We start from the raw sequence: 16,397 nt of genomic DNA, 5'->3' as shown, positions 1-16,397 counted from the left end.
ACACTGAAGTCAGAAAGTCGGGTCTATGTAATAAAATTTGGAATTTGCTGAAACTTCCTTTGTGGTCTAGTGAATGGTCCCATTTTTATAAATATACCACATGTGCTTGGAAACAATTTGTTTTCAGGGTTCCCTGTTCTCACAGATCCCATTAATTAGCCCTCTTATTCAAATCCTCTCTCTCTCTATCTATATATCTACTTCATATATCATGTTCTGATAGAGGTATTCCAAATCTCCTGTTATGATTATGGATTTTCAATGATACCGCATTATTTATCGATTTTTGTGCTAGATATCATAAAGCTGTTTTGTTAGTTGCTTATAGATTCATATTACATCATCTTCGTGGTTTCTTCCCTTTGTCAGGAAAACGATCTTTCCACCTTTTATGAATTTTTGATTTTATATGCTTTCACAACTTTCATTTGGTTGCTGGCATATCTTACTGTATCCTGTCTCTTTCCTTCAACCTTTCTGTGCGTTTGTTTTAGGTGTGCCCTTGAAAAACCATGTACCTAGATTAAAACAGCAAGCATAACATCGGCAACGTACAGCACTTCCAATTTGAGAGTCTGTTTTAAAACTAAATAGTTAAATCTGCTTACATTTATCCTGATCACCAACACATTTGTCCTTCATTCTTTCACCTTATTGTAGCTTCTTTTCCATGTTTGTTCTTTGCTTCGCATATTCTCTTTTTCTTGCCTTCTATTGAATTGATCATGTGTTCCTAATTCCCTTTCACCTGACCAGGTTGGACATTAGATATTCTACTAAAGAGGGAACCTTAAATTTTTAAAATAAATACTGAACAAATTCTAATTTCCCATCAATATCTATCACTTTCTTATGAAATGGAGGACTGTTAACTTCGTATCCTGATCTCTCCCCAATCATCTTTTTCTTCTTTGACAAATACTTAATTTCTGCCTTGTCTGACAATCCCCCTGAGGTTAGTTGTTGTTGAATGGGGAGGGAAGTATTTTACCTAATATTTCTGTGTACTCAGAGCAGAACAGAGGCTTCCCATGTAAGTTTCGTACAGCACATCGATTGGAGTCCCTGATTTCAGTACGTTTGACAAATCAATTACCTTCACTGGGTGCCCATTTTTGGTCACACCTGGGAGAGAACATCTAGAAAAGGAGCTACCTCATTTTGCCTAAGACTCTAGGAACTGAAGAGTGAGGACGATGCATATTATGATATTTAGTAAAGGAGGAAATCACTGTAGTCTGAAGAGTCCAGAGCTAACCACGGTTAGTCCTAGAAGAATGGGCAGAAAAGTTTCTTAAGAACAAGAGGGATGCGATCAAGATGGAATTTCCTAAGATCAGTGAGCAGCAGCTTACCACAAGCTCCGTGCAGGAAGGGTTATTCTTTATAGATAGGGCAGTTTCATTAGAGCTGGCAGGAGTGGGGGAGGGCCTGCCTTCGGTAGGTGGCAGGAGTTAGGGAAGGAAGCGCTGAGTGGGAGGTGGTTGGACAGAAGAATTTCAGGAGGTGGATGCTAGCTGCACACGAGAGGAAGATGACTGGCCTCTGGTGGGACTGGCGGGAGTTAGTGCTGGAAGGCCTCAATTGTGACGCCAGGCTTTAGTCACCCTGAGCTGTCCTGGCTGCTCGTGTACTCATTTGGGGAAGGCAGATAGTTCGCTACTGGGAAAGTCGCAGGTCCAAAGCCCAGCATGAGCTGACTTTCAGTGCCAGGGCCAAGGCTGGGTGGCTCCAAGAGGGCCTGGGCCTGGCTGAGGGAGGCCAGCCTCCAGGGGAGCAGGTGGGGGTGGGGGGGGGGTGGGGTGCCTGCTGGACTCTGCAAATAAAGAAATGCAGGAGTGAGTGGTATCCGAGATCTTAAAGATGGTTATGTCAGGGTGCAGGATTTCAGGTGTCTTTCCCTCTTTCTTCATTATATTTTTTCCTGTATTGTTTTAATTATTTGCAATGAGTAATTTGTATATTCAGAAAACAAAAGTCATTTTCCTCGTGGGGATAAGCTACTGTTTCCAAGCACTGCCTGTTGCGCTCGGGGTCTTAAACCAGTCTAATTTCAAGCAGCTGTCTGCACTCAATATTCCAAGTTGATGGACGAGAACGAAGGCCCAGAGGCTAGCTTGCGCAGGGCTAGGGGAGGCAGAACGAGGTGTCGCAGGTCCCCAGGGCTAGCTCCTGGCGGGCCTCAGAGCAACAGGGCAGTCCTGAGGACTGACAACACCTGGGGACCCGGTTTAGCTGGAAGGGTCCCGCTCACCTGGGCGGCTCGGGGCTGCTGGGGCGGGGCTGAGCTGGCTTCCGTCCCGCCCTGCGCTCGAGCTCCGCCCCCGCACCCCGATCCCGGCCCAGACCACGCCCCCAACGCTCGCCCCGCCCACAGCCTAGGTCCCGCCCCCCCCGGCCGCGCGGGTAGCCCCTCAGATCCCGCCTCCTGCCGCTGGAGGAAACGGAAGTGGCGGCGGGCTCGGGCGGAAGCAGGAAGCGGCGGAGCAGGACCACGCGCGGGGCGGTGTTTGTTGTGGGGCCATGGCGGAGAAGTTCGACCACCTCGAGGAGCACCTGGAGAAGTTCGTGGAGAACATCCGGCAGCTCGGCATCATCGTCAGCGACTTCCAGCCCAGCAGCCAGGCCGGGCTCAACCAGAAGCTGTGAGTGGCGGCCCGAGTCCGCGGGCGTCTGCCGGGGCTGGCGGGGCGGCGTCTGCCGGGAGTCGCGCCGGGGAGCCGGGGAGCCGGGCCGCGGGGGAGCCGGGGCCTGGCCGGGAGCCGCCCCTCTCCGCCGTCGTCTGGGCCTGGTCTGGCTCCAGGCTGAGCGCCCGGGGCGGGCTCGCCGCCGCCTCTTGCCGGCCCTCCTCCCTCCCGCTCTGCTTTGCTGCAACCTTTTCTTGGGGGCCCATTTGGAGACGTCACCATGGGCAGACTGCAGTTTCTGGGCCTGATAATCAAAGCCTGTCCTCGAGCGCGTGTGACTCCTTCCTTTTCTCCTGGGCCCTCCTGGGGAGTTCTGTCCCCGTCCCCAGAGGGGAGGCGGACTTCACGGGGGAGTGCACCGGATTGAGCCCCGGAAGGAGAGGGATCTGAAACCACTTGCTGCGGAGGCCTGAATGTGGAGGAGTTGGATGGGGGAGGTGGTGAGGAAGGTTGCAGACCGTTTATTAACTTTTTTGGCAACAGCTCCGAGCTGGCCATGGTATTAGGCCCGGGGATGAACAAGAGGCAAATACGCGAACAGAGTGTCCTGATGAAGGGCTCGTCTTTATAGGGGGTACAGACATCCAACATAATTGCAACCCAGCGTTACAAACCCAGTGTGGAGGGACTAGCCTGGTAATCTCTGAAGCCTCCAAAAAGGAGGCTGAAATTGAACCAGCCAGGGATGGTTTTCTTACCCCCAGACTCAGAGGATGGGTTAAGTGGGAGTCCGCTGCCCCATGTGTTCTCTGAAATTGCACACAAAATCAGGTGGAAGTCAGGGTAATTGTTTTTGAGACAAGATTGATAGTTTTCATCAGATTCTCAAAAGGGTTGGTTTCTGTCCCCCCCGTATTGGCTGTTTCTACTTTAGAAAAGAAAGTCAAGGGTTGCCTGGGTGACTCAGTGGTTAAGCGTCTGCCTTCAGCTCAGGTCATGATCTCGCTGTTCATGAGTTCAAGCCTCACATCTGGCTCTGTGCTGTCTGCACAGAGCCTGCTTCAGATCCTCTGTCCCCTCCCTTTCTGCCCCTCCCCTGCGTGTGCTCACTCTCTCTCTCTCTCTCTCAAAAATAAATACATGAAAAAAGGAAGAAAGTCAGATACCTGAGGGTATTCTCCAACTCCAGAGCTTTCCTAGGAATTCTGTAGCTAAACAGAGCCATGCGCCTTGTTGGGGTAAGGAACTCTGTCCCCTGTGGAGTTCTAGTTGGCCGCCTGGGTGGTGTTCCTGCTGTCATGTGAATTAACCACATGGCCCACTTTTGTTTTTTCCCCCAGGAATTTTATCGTTACTGGCTTACAGGATATTGATAAGTGCAGGCAGCAGCTTCATGACATTACTGTGCCTTTAGAAGTTTTTGAGTAAGTATCATTCTTGATTTTCATTTGAGTAGAATTCTTGTTTAATGATGCTATAATGACTCCTTTAGCTACTGAAATTTAGCAATTTATAGGTGCTGGGGATAAGCCAGTGAAGATAGACGAAAATTACTTGCTTTCAGGGAGCCTGTGTTTTAATGGGATTAAAAACTCAAAAAAAAAAAAAAATCTACATATTGAAAAAGAGTTAACATGTGAGTAAAGGTTTATTAAATATGTGAAAAACACCATAGGCTCTCGAAAATCCATATCGCTTTTTTTCTTGAGGGATAAAAAGTTCTACTCGGGCTGTTATAAAAGAAAAAAGAAAAAACTATAGGCAGAAACAGCGTGAGAAGTAATTTGGTGTGATGTCTTTCAGGCTGCACTGGGAGTGCTAATTTTAGGAGATGGTAAATATCTGCTCTGGGGGGGGAAATAAAGGTCTTAGACCAAGTGAAATTGGGAAGGCTGTTCACTGTTTGCTGCCGGGAGAGCTGTGTGTGCCTGTCCTAGGCGTGGCCCAGAGAACGCCTCCAGGAAATAAAGTTACAGATTTGTTTAGTTCAGGTTTTATCACACTGATTTTACAGGTGAGAGAACTGGTAAGTAACTGCGCCGGGCTGTGTGGCTCCTAAGTGTCAGAGTTAAGAGAAAAATTCTGGACTTGTCCTTCCTCGCCCAGAGCTGATGTCTCTTGCCAGGCAGCATCTCTCTCCGGAGGCGGAGCCAGCATTGATGGCAAGAGCATGTCAGTCCTTTTGGCCTTAAAACTGCAAGTGTTGAGTCACTAGATTTCCTTGGACAGTTAAGGGAAATGTTACCATTTTAACATCGCGGAAAGGTCAGAGATGCAGGGCCTCGTGACAGCACAGCTCAGGAGCTGCCCACATAGACGGGACACACAGGCTGCACTCTTACTGCTCTTGGCCCTGTCCTTTCTCCCTGGCCATGGTGTTGCGTGTTCTTAGCATGTTCTGTGAGCCCATCGAGTTCTCCGCGTGCATGTGTTATGGCGTTAGGCTCCCAGACGGTGGCTGCCTGCCTGCCTGCCTGTCTGCCTGTGAATTGCAGGAACGTGGAGGCTAATTTGCTTTTCTTGAAGTGTCCTCATTAGTGCTGTTCTGGCCGTGAATGTGTGGGATGGATGTCAGGCCAGATGCCGGGTGACTGCCCCAGCCTTCCGAAGGGCCAGTGAGAGAAAGGGATGGGGACTGATTGTGTATGGGCAGCAGGCGGTGCGGCCTGGGCCGCCACGGCCACAGCCAGTGGGCAGAAGGGACGGTTGAGATTCATCCGGGGCGTTGGGACCGCGTTGGCCTCTGAGCTCCACCAGGTAGCAGGTGAGAACTGTCCGTCGACGTGCACGATGCAGGAGGAGTTTCCGGGGTCTCGGGCCTTTTTTAGCTCACGCTTCCAGACAGGCACCCTGACTGTGGCAGAGAGAAAACTGTAACCCGTGCTCCTCTCTCCGGGACTGGGGGTTGATGTGTCCGCGGGAGCGCACTTGGCCCTCGGGCCTGGAGAGAGAGCCCCATCCGAACGCTGTTGCTGTTGAGACAGTTACTTGTTTCGGACACTTAAGCCTTTCAGGTGTTTTTCTTCAGAATTGGATGTGTTTTGTTCAGAACTAACCCTAACTTGCCTTCTTTCATTCCATCATTTCAAAAACATTACAATAAAATGGAATTTCTAAAACATGTGATGTATTGATTTTTTTATCTGTCATAATTGAAGGCCAGTTTTTATGCCGTTAACAGTAACTGAACAGTGCTTTTGTTTTTTTTTTAATCTCTGAAGTGACAGTTTTTTGTTGGAGCGTAAACTGGACTTCGTGGCCGTGATTTCTTTTCCTTTGTAATGAGTAATTAGTGTAGCTGAAGGGTATGAAGGTCTGTAAGGTACGGAAGCGGGCACGTGGCCCACGGCTGGTAAACGTGGATATTCATCCAGCCAGTGCGCTTGGTGAAGTCTGCAGGGGAATGAAGGCATGTTGGGGACAAGTGTCAGAAATCTCAAAAACAGCTCTACAATTTAGAAACAATTGGAGAGCATCCCTCTGTTAAATTCATGTTACTTGGGTGTATTTAGGGAAGTAGTGTGTCAGGGCCCCCGCCCCCCAAAAGTGGTACAGCAGTTTGTGTGTAATCTTGGGGCCGGCAGGGCTGGGGCTGCCCCGTGCACAGCTCCCCGGCTGCTCCGGCAGTCCCCAGGCTCCTCTGCAAAGGGGTTCCCCAGGGACTGATGGGGTGCCCCCCCCTTCCCCCCCCCGCCCCGGAGTGGAGGCCACATATTGGCGAGAACCCCTCCCCTCCCCAGCCTGAAACCCTGGCTCACGTCGGTCCTCTCTTTGTCGAGAGCTGCCCGACCTTACAGGTTATCGTGAGGGTCAAGGGAACGGAAGTAGAGCGAACACTGAGGATGTGAAGCTCGCTTGGGTTGTAATTGGTCATTGCTTGGTTGCGTGAGTCAGTCGCGCTATTAGAAGTCATAGACCAAATCATCTATACTTGCGTGAATGGAAGAATTCTGATTCGCTTGGTTCCCGGGCACTGTTTCGTCCAAACAAGGCCGTGTGAAGTTGTATCGCGCTCGCTCCTTTCTGTCCCTGAGAAAACTGAGAATAGGTGTCAGCCAGGAGAACGTTAATGGAGGTGTTTGCTGTCTCCAGATACATAGATCAAGGACGAAACCCCCAACTCTACACCAAAGAGTGCCTGGAGAGGGCCCTGGCCAGGAATGAACAGGTGAAAGGCAAGATCGACACCATGAAGGTAAGGCGCTTGTGAGCACAAGCTAAGGTCCGAACGTGAAGAGATCCTTACAAAGCAGATTTGGCCAATAGACCTTGTTCCTTTCCACACGTGGTAAAACGTGCACTATTTCCCACGGTGGCACAGCTGAGATCTCTGTGTGTAACGGGCGGTAAGTGACACAGAGCAGTGGAGGGCCTGGTCGGGGCGGACGGGACGCAGCAGGTGGTGGCCTGCCTTTTAGGAGAGCCCGGCGAGTTCTCGCGACGGTTCCTTGTCGCTGGCCAGCCGTTGGCACAAGACCAACTGCAGGTTGTACTTTGCTGCTTTTTGATGCCGTCTGTTCTGCCACTTCCTGGAATGATGGTTCCGGGGCTTACAAGGTTCCGAAATCTTTATTCCCTGCTCCTTGTTCAGTGCTTGTCTCCAGCGCCTGGCTCCAGGCCCGTTCGTGCTGTGGCCCCTGTCCTCAGCGCTCCACAGAGCACTTCTCTGTGTGTTCTTTGCTTTGATGAGAACTAGAAAATTCCATGCATCTTGGACGTGAAATATGCGGGGCTTTTTTTTTTTCAATTTATATTGACTGAGTGGTGGTTCAGATTGGGGTGCGTGGTTCTTCCTTTCCCGCGCTGCGCCGTCCCCTCGTCGCCCATGCGTGCTGGCTTCGTGCTGTGAGCTCCCGCCTCCACCCACTCCTCACCCCTGCCTGGCTGCCCGGCCTCGTGTCCCCCTCCCTCCTGTTTCCTCTCGCGCGGCCTTCTCTGGAGCTCTGGCCTGTCCTCTGCACCCTCCGTCCTCGGGGCTCAGCCTGCGTCTCCTCCTCAGGCCTTGGGGACCAACCTTTCCATGGGGGCGCCTGAGGAGGAAGCCCCTCTTCCCTTCCTCTCCCATCTCGTCCGTGGCAGCCTGGGCTCCAGCACCTTGGGGACGAGCGTTGTGTCCCTGCTGGGGCCCAGCGCCCACTGAGTGCCAGGTCGATATCTCGTGTGTGCGGGGATGGCCACGCGGTGACCTCGGGGCTCGGGGCCCAGGGCTCTGTGGCTGAGCGCGGGGAAGGAGCAGAGAGGCCCTGCCTGGATGACCGTGACGACTTTGTCACCTGCTGCCCTGGGTCACCGGGCTTCCTAACGTCTCCCCCGGTGATCCGTCCTGGTGGCGGGTAGCCTGCCCTGCGCGTGGCACTGCTGTGAAGGTCTGTGTGGTGCCCGCAGCTTCCTTCCTGTTTTGTCAGTTCGGGGTGCGTTGCCCTTGAGCTCAGCGTCACCCTCGGGACATCAGGCCGTGGTGGCCGGTGCCCTTGTGAGCGAGCGGACGGGTTGTGGGCTGTGTGCGCTCGGCTCCCGCTTTGGCCTCGCCCTGGTCGACTCCAGCGCCGCGGGCAGTGCGGGGATCCCTGCGGGCGGTGACGCATGGGGACTGTGACCTTCAGCGCGCATCCGTCTCCATCATCGGAGATCTGTGCGGGTCTCGTGGCGCAGTTCCGTGGCCTTCGTCTGCCCCGCGGACCGTGTGTTCAACCTTGCCCGAGTTCCAGCTTAGACGGTGGTTGTGTTGAGGTGCGGTGTCCCTTGAGAACATGCGTGAGGTCTGCTCGTGTCTGTAGAGCTGCCTTTCAGTGTGACTCTCAGGGAGAGGCTTTCAGATGCTGGCAGGTACTTCGCTGCTTTTCAGACCGGATTAGAACGAGTGCGAGGCGGATAAGTAGGATCCAGAAGCCGCAGCATTTGCAGTAGAGAGGTTTCCAGGTGCTCCGAAAGCTTTGATCAAGCTGCTTGCACACAGCGAGTTTGACGTGGTTTGAGTTAATAATTGCTTAGTTAAATATTGTGTGAGGATTCCCGTTACGTGTGTTGTCTGCAAAAGTCATTTGCACATGTGTGGCTGGCACCTTACAGGAGGGGCTTTTCTGGTTGAAGTATTTATGTTGTGCTCGTGGATTCCTCTCTCAGGTAGTTCGTTAACGTACCTCTAACACAGTTCTAAGCTCGTAGGCATTGCTCGTAGCCGGGTCATGAGCAGGCAGTGTGGACGGCCGCTTACGCAAAGGGAAGGCACAGTTTCTGTTCTTTTGAGTTTGAGGCTTGGGGGGTGGGGAGTAAGTAGTCTGTGACTTGGGTGACGGGTCACCAACAAAGATACTTTGATGCTGTGTGTTTTTCTTCTTAGAAATTTAAAAGCCTGTTGATTCAAGAACTTTCTAAAGTATTCCCTGAAGACATGGCTAAGTATCGAAGCATCCGAGGGGAGGACCACCCCCCTTCCTAACTTCACCGCCCTGCTTTCTGAAGACCCTCCTGGTCTTGTGTGAGTCGCTGTGACCTTCAGGCAGGCTGGGACTGACCGCGGCACCAGTGCGGCTTTCCCGGGCCCGTCCTCCAGCCACCCTGTCCTCGTCCTTGGCCCTGGGGGACGGTGGGGCCCGGAGGGCCGGCAGAGCTGTGCTCCCGGCTGCCCCTCTGTCCCCGATGTGCGTCTGTTCGGTCCCTGAGCTTTCACATGGCTGGGGATCGTGAGTGCGATGCATTTAATTGTCCACAGCAGAGTAGTCTTGGGAATACTCGCTATAATAGTTAAATTAAGTTTTTAAAAATCCACCTGATGGTTTCTTTTCATGTGCTGTTTCTTTTCCATCTTACCATGGTTTCACACCTTAAAACAAAGAAAAATTGCTTTTATTTGAGCAATACTTTGAGTCGGTTTTGTGTTTTATGTTTTCAGTTATGGTGCATAAAGAACGTGTTCCGTGTGACTGTACATGGATTTCGATTAGACGTAAGCACATAATAAAGCCTTGAAGTATTTACGTGATGTAGTCCGTGCAGTGATTTGTATGATATTTTGTAGTGTATGTAGTACAGTATATCTTGTAAACCGTCAAGTATCGCTTCCCCCAAAGTGTGAGTAATATTCACACAATTTGTTCTCCAGGCAGAATTCTGGAGGCGCCTGGGGGCTCAGTCCGTTACGTGTCTGACTCTTGATTTTGGCTCCGGTCACGATCTCAGTGTTTGTGAGATTGAGCCCTGGGTCGGGCTCTGCGCTGACCGTGCAGGGCCTGCTTGGGATTCTCTCTCTCCCTTTCCCTCTGTGCCCCTCCCCTGTTCACCTGCACGCTCTCTCGCTCTCTCTCTCTCAAAATAAATAAACATTAAAAACTACAGAGCAGCTTTGTGATTTCCTGCAGCCGGTTTCCTAGAGGGTGTACCATCCTGAGGGAGGCGGGTTCACGGACACCAGTGAAATGGCCCAGGGCTGCGCCTTTCAGCCGCAGGATGTGCAGGTCCCGGGAGCCTGGTTCCTCGTAAACTCGGGCGATTCTCCTGGGGCAGGACAGCGGCCGTGAGGAGGGATCCTTGGAGTGGGATGAGCACCGAGCACAGGGACCTGCTCCGGAACGTCTGCCTGTGCCCTGGGAGTTTTGTGTGGCTGCCGAAACAGAGCGCCACAAACCGGGTGGCTTAAAACAATGGAGGTTTAGCTTCTGGTTCCAGAGACCGGAAATGAAGGTGTCGGCAGCGGGGGGGGGGGGGGGGGGGGGGGGGTCCTTCCTGCCTCCCGCGGGGTTCTGGTGGCTCCGGGTGCTCCTGAGGCAGCGCTGCCCCGATCTGTGCCTGTGTTCACGTGGCTCTGTCTTCTCCACGTGTCTCCCCCGTCTCTCCCAGTGACGTTTGTTGCTGGGCTTAGGTCCCACCTGGACAATCCAGGTCCAGAATCTTAATCGCACCTGCGAAGACTTTCAAAATAAGGTGACATTCACAGGGTCCAAGGGGACACACCTTTCTGGGGGCCACCACTCACCCACACGGTGTCCTGTTTGGCGGGTCCGGCCGTCAAGCGCCCTGGCTTTGCTGCTGGGGGGCTGCTGTGTCTGCACCCCCAGATCCGCTCAAAGCGGACTGCTGCCTGCGTGACTGCCTGATGAGCCCCTGTCACCCGGGGCCACGGGCCACAAGTTGAGTTTGAAGCTGCGGGCTGGTGAAGACGGTGAAGCTATGTGTGTCTACGTGGAGACAGAATGATACTTTTTCCTTCTTCTGTAAGCTCTTTTTCTACGTTTTGAAAGCAAATACTAAGTTGTGCAAAAAAGGAAGACACAGGCATTATGGTTTGGTGACGAGGAAGCAGCATTGTGGGTGACGGTGGTGGAAGTTACAGAGACCCAGATACAGGCACAGACACATGGATCCAGACAGACACACAGACACACACACACAGAAGCACGTACACACAGATCCAGACGGACGTGGCCACATGCATTGACACAGACACGTGGGTGCACACACACAGACACGTCAGTGACGACTGCATTACTGCAGGTGTGCTGGGGCCGGGGCGGGGGGTGCGAGGGAAGGCAGTGTGTGAAAAGGCAGTGACTGGAGCCCAGCTGCAGCTTGGGGGGAGCTTTGGGATCCTGGGGACGGAGCCTCCGGAAGGGCACTGCAGCCTCCGTGGCAGCCTTGGGGAGCCCTGTGTCACGCCCACGGGAGGAACGGTAGCGTGAAGTGACCAAAGCCACACTTCCTCATCTGGGTGCGGAGCCCGCCGGCCTTCTCCCGAGCGGAGGACGCGTCCTCTCTGGTGGCACGTGCCGTGCAAGCTCCCACCGGTCCTTTATGTGAGTACGGCCTCCCAAAGCAGACATTTAAAATGGGTTCCGATTTTTGGGTAAGTGCGCTGCAAACACAGAGTGACGGGACGCACGTGTCCATTTAATTGTAAGACACGTTGGAGGGCGCCTGGGTGGCCCAGTCGGTTAAGCGTCTGACTCTTGATTTCAGCTCAGGTCATGATCTCGGGTTTGTGAGATCCAGCCTCGCATTGGGCTCTGCTCTGACCCTGCAGAGCCTGCTCGGGTTTCCCTGTCTCCCTGGCTCTCTGCCCCTCCCCTGCCTGCAGTCTCTCCGTCCCTCTCAAAATAAAGAAACAAACTTAAACCACGTTGGAAGTACAGGCAGAGGACAGCTCTAAATCACCGGCCATCGTTTTGGGCTTTAGTTCCATCTGTGCACGGGATTTCATCCTGCCTCATCCACCAGTGACGGGAGGGGAGGGCCACCTGCATAGGAACCGTCTGGGTCACAAGCGGACTAAATGGTGGCACAGTGCCGTCCCAAGACTGACCTCTAATCTGGTGCTCAGGAGCAGAGGGCTTTATTACTGAACTGACGTGGTAGCAGCCTTGAGTGTCAGTGGGGCGGGAACGAGCCTCGTCGGGGGCCGGCTGACGACCGCCTGTGCTGTGGGGCTGGAGAAGGAGGGACGGGGCCAGCCCTGTCCTTCTGGTCTTTGCACTGGAGGGTTGGTTTTCACCACATGGACTCAGGAGCTGAACTTGGACTTAAAAATGATTCCTCCAAAGGAGGTGAAGTCTGTTTGGTTCGGGGTGTCCGAGATGAACCGCTTGGAGGCATTCTTGGGAACCCTGCCCCATCCCACCGGGAGCCTTGTGGAGGCCTGGGTGTGTGGGCACCCCTGTGGCCCTGCCCGCCCCACATCAGGCCTCCCCACGGTGCCAGGCGTTGAGGCAGACGGCTGGCCTCCAGACATACGCTGCGGAGGGGATCTGGCTGCCGCCGACTTTGGGAGCGCGAGAGCACGTGGTCACTGACCCCACGGAGAAAACGAAGCTGTTGCCCCTCCGAGTCTGCGTGGTGGCAGAGATGGCTGATGGGGATCAGTCACTGACTGTCCTGTCTCCTTTCACCTTCAGACCACATTCGCGAGGCCTCTCTTGTTCCCGCTGAGAGGGTTAGTGAACCTGGGACAGAAGATGTGTTCCTGGGGTCTCGTACCCCCCAGGGGGTCTGTGCTCAGAGGCCACCGGTGAGGGGACCAGTGTGCTGCAGGAGAGGTGCTGGGGACAGTGGGCGGGACTTGGCCGGGGCTCCCAGGGAGGAGTGAAGAGACGCGGTGGGGACGTGCCTGCCAGCCTGTGCAGCCAGTAATGCCTTCTGTTTGCAGGAACTCCAATTGCCTCGTGCACCTGGAACCCCCCCCAGGCCGGCCGGTGCCGCTCTCGCTGCTGGCATGGAGGGGAATGTGCTCGGACGGTTGTTCAGGAGGGGCGTGGGCAGGGCGGCGGGTGCCGGTCGTGGTCCGTGGTCCCCGATCCGTGCCACGCAGAAGGCACCGTCTGTCCTGGCTCTGGAAGAGCCACGCAGGGAGCAGGGACCTCAAGGAACCCCACCGGGGGTGTTCCAGGCCCAGATCTGCAATTCGGTGTAGATGGTGACCCCTAAGTCACAGAGGTAGCCAAAATAATAACCGTAGGATTCCCGTCGGTCTAACGATAGACGTGCAAATACGTGTGTGCCCGCCTGCGTTTCTGCACTGTGTAATGCATCATGGGCACCATGTGTATACAGACACACGCATGCATGTATGTATGCACGTCCATAGAGTCCCCACCCCCTCCAAATTCACATGTCCTAACCACCAGTGTGGCTGTATTTAGAGATGGGACCTCCGAGGACGTTAAGTACGGTTAAGTGAGGTCATGGTGTGGGGTCCTAATCAAATAGGATCGATGGCAGCAGAGGAAGAAGAGGAAGGACGCTGGTGGGCTTGAAAGTCCACGTGGGGACACGGCGGGGACAGGGGGCCGTCTACAACGCACCAGGACCCGACCTCGGCAGCCCCATTGCCGACCTCTAGCCTCCAGAGCCGTGAGGAGCGGATGCCAGAGGTTGAAGCCGTCCGTCTGTGGTGCTTTGTTGGCAGCAGCCGAGCTGGCTGGGACACACCTGTGTACTCTGTGCTTGGGACATGACAGCTTATCAATCTACAGACCGACCGACCGATAATGATCAGTCAATAAAGAGTCACGCACTTTTACGATTTCTCTGTTAAATTTTACTTAGTCTGATTGCTAGTCTCGGTTCCCAGAGCCACTGTCTGATTATTTTGCCCATCACACCCAGCTCGTCCACGCAGTGGGGTGCTTTACACTGGCTGGAGGAGGGGGAGGGGGGGAGGAGGAGGTGGAGGAGGGGGAAGGGGAGGGGGAGGAGGAGGCAGAGGAGGAGGCAGAGGAGGAGGAGGAGGAAGAGGGTGGTTGGGGGAGGAGGAGGGGGAAGGGGAGGAGGAGGAGGAGGGGGAAGGGGGGGACGAGGAGACAGAGGAGGAGGAGGAGGAGGAGGAGGAGGAAGAGGGTGGTTGGGGGAGGAGGAGGGGGAAGGGGAGGGGGAGGAGGAAGAAGAGGGAGGTGGGGGAGGAGGAGGGGGAAGGGGAAGAGGAGGGGGAAAGGAGGAGGAGGAGGAGGAAGAGGGTGGTTGGGGGAGGAGGAGGGGAAGGGGAGGGAGAGGAGGAGGAGAGGGAAGGGGAGGGGGACGAGGAGGAGGAGGAAGAGGGTGGTCCCATGGCATCTCCACCGAGGGCAACCACAGCCTGCTTGGAGAAGACAAGACTCAGGTCCTTTGTTATCTTCTTGGAGCTTTTCCAGCCTAGACATGCAGTCTGGGCAGAAGGGAGACAGACTGCTCCTCGAGGTGGGCACAGACCAATGGGGGGCACAAGAGCTGTCTTCTTTGCCATTTTTGGCGGGGGGGGGGGGGGCGCCGTTAGGATAATGAGGCTGGGAAGGGAGGCCAGCCTCGCTGTGCAGCTGAACACACACAGGCTGAGGAAACAAGGGATGTGCTGATGGAATATTTATTCCTGGCTTTATTTAGAGCATCGTCTGGTGCAGAATCAGAAATCCGCTAAGCAGCAGATAGGTGGGGCCGTCCCTCCCGTGTCCCGCCGCTGCTGGGACTTTGTGGGCTCTGGGGCTTTGTTTCCTCCCGCAGCCCTGACCCGTGTTCTGCTCCGGCCCCTGTAGTCCGGTCGTCAGGTTCTGTGGCCGAGTTACAGTCCGCGAGGCCTTTTACTGCCCGGTAAACGAAGGGACTCGTGTGCGAGAGAGGCAGGATTGTGAGAATCTCTCTTTCAGGAGGGCTTTCCCACCTTTCCATTTTTGTTGGGGAATGGTGTCTCACCTGGGCTGGGATTTCTCACTAGGACCCAGAGGCATTTACTTTGTCCACTGTCTTTTCAAGTTTCAAAGGCTTTTCGGGCATGAGCAATCTTAGAATAATGGCATCAATAATGTTTTAAAACTTACGATGTTGTATAACTTATCTTATTTGATAATTGCAATATACATTGAAAATAATTACGTACGCGTGTGCGTGTATAATTTCATTGCTTTCATTTTGTTACAGTTTTATTTGGTTGCCATCATTATTAGCCTCTATCACTCTTACAGGTGTGTAGGCAGCAAATTAGGGAAGGTTCAGCTAACAATTGTGAAAAAAGATGGGGCTTAGATTTCTTTCTCCCGTGGCAAGCGATTTGAAGTTGTCTGCCCAGAGCAGCTACAGCCCCTCCCAAGCATTAACCAGGCTCCACAGCGATACACCTTTGTCAGTGCCACTTGTAGCAGATGGTCTTGCCTTCACATCACAAGATGGCTGCTCTCCCTCCGGGCACAGCGACTGCATTCCAGGCAGGGAGAACGTAGAAGAGGAATGGGCGAAGGGTGACAGAAAGACCGCGACTGCAGAGGCCTCACCATTTCATTCTGGAGGAACTGTCTCCTTGAGGGGCTTGCACCGCGTCTCATTGGCCAGGATGGTGTCTCTTGGGCACCCCGAATCGCGAGGGTGGCGAGGGGATCTAGATCTTAGCTTTTACTGCCTGTAGGGCAGAGGCAGGCCAGGAGGGAGGGGACGAGGAAAGGGAGCTGTCAGGTGACCTACAGGGCCCCTTCTGGCACATTCAGGACATGAGACCTGGATTTCCAGGTAGCAGGTGCTGACGTCGATTCTTTCCCGCAGAAGCTCACTTGTAGGGGTAATTTAAGGCCAAAACCTTCAATTTCGTGGAAGTAAATTTAGATCCCAGATGCAGCGCTAGGAGTGTTTCAAGTTTAGTTTACTTGGCGCACACGTGGTGTCTTTTGTATTATGAGCCGAAGGTACAAAGCTACGTGTGGTCCCGCTGCGTGGACAGCGTGTGGAAGGAGAAGGGGCAGGACGCAGGGCCCTCCCCAGGCTCATCCCGGGCGCCGGGGGATAATCTGGACGCCAGAGATCAAGAGCAGGTGGAGCCTGTGACCCACTTCTCCTTTCGCCAGGGAGCTGAGTGGCCTCGGCAGTGCCTTGCCCCAGGTCCTTGTCACGCCTCTGACCCGGCTTCACCGTCGTCCCTGCCCGTGTGGTCCTTCTTAGTGGCTCCAGAGGCCGCCGCGGCCAGTGCTGGCTCTGGTCCTCCAAGGCCAGGTGGAGGAGCCCCGGGTCCCTGCGCTGCAAGAGCCTTGGGTGCCCCGTGGTTCTAAAGCTTCCTGCAGCTGGAGGGGGCGGGGGAGGGGAAGCGGGGGCCTGGGGAGCGCGGGGACAGCCATCGGCCTCTTCAGAGCCCGCTGCCCCACACGTTCCCCGCTTCTCCCCAACATCTGCCGTCACCTCTTCCACCTCCTTGTGTTCTCCCTTCTCCAGGCTGGGTTCCTGCAGGGTCTGCTGCCCCCCAGCCCCACCCCTGCCCCCCTTCTTCTGGAGAAGGCCCTGAGCTCCGTCCAGACCGTCTCAGCTGCCCTCCTAGGGAGGCGCCGAGTGTGA

At 54.4% G+C, this 16,397-nt stretch overlaps 1 protein-coding gene across 4 annotated transcripts in view; it reads left to right on the top strand.

The window, feature by feature from the left end:
- The first annotated feature begins 2,442 nt into the window (after window positions 1–2,442).
- The window catches only part of MED10 (mediator complex subunit 10), a 179,778-nt gene continuing 165,823 nt past the window's right edge, over window positions 2,443–16,397 (top strand). The window contains exons 1-4 of one of the 4 annotated variants that reach the window (XM_060634333.2): window positions 2,449–2,645; window positions 3,968–4,051; window positions 6,720–6,822; window positions 8,968–9,604. In XM_060634333.2, the coding sequence (XP_060490316.1) occupies window positions 2,524–2,645; window positions 3,968–4,051; window positions 6,720–6,822; window positions 8,968–9,066 (408 nt within the window). In that variant the 5' untranslated portion in view covers window positions 2,449–2,523 and the 3' untranslated portion in view covers window positions 9,067–9,604. Of the gene's footprint in view, window positions 2,646–3,967; window positions 4,052–6,719; window positions 6,823–8,967; window positions 9,605–16,397 lie in introns of those variants that run through there. The other 3 variants (XM_060634332.3, XM_078444243.1, XM_078444249.2) reach the window with 3 other exon arrangements.

The sequence above is a fragment of the Panthera onca genome, chromosome A1 (genome assembly GCF_046562875.1).
Source record: "Panthera onca isolate mPanOnc1 chromosome A1, mPanOnc1 haplotype 2, whole genome shotgun sequence".
NCBI lineage: Eukaryota > Metazoa > Chordata > Mammalia > Carnivora > Felidae > Panthera > Panthera onca.
The sequence above is the reverse complement of the archived record's forward strand: the minus strand, read 5'-3'. Positions and strand labels throughout refer to the sequence as shown.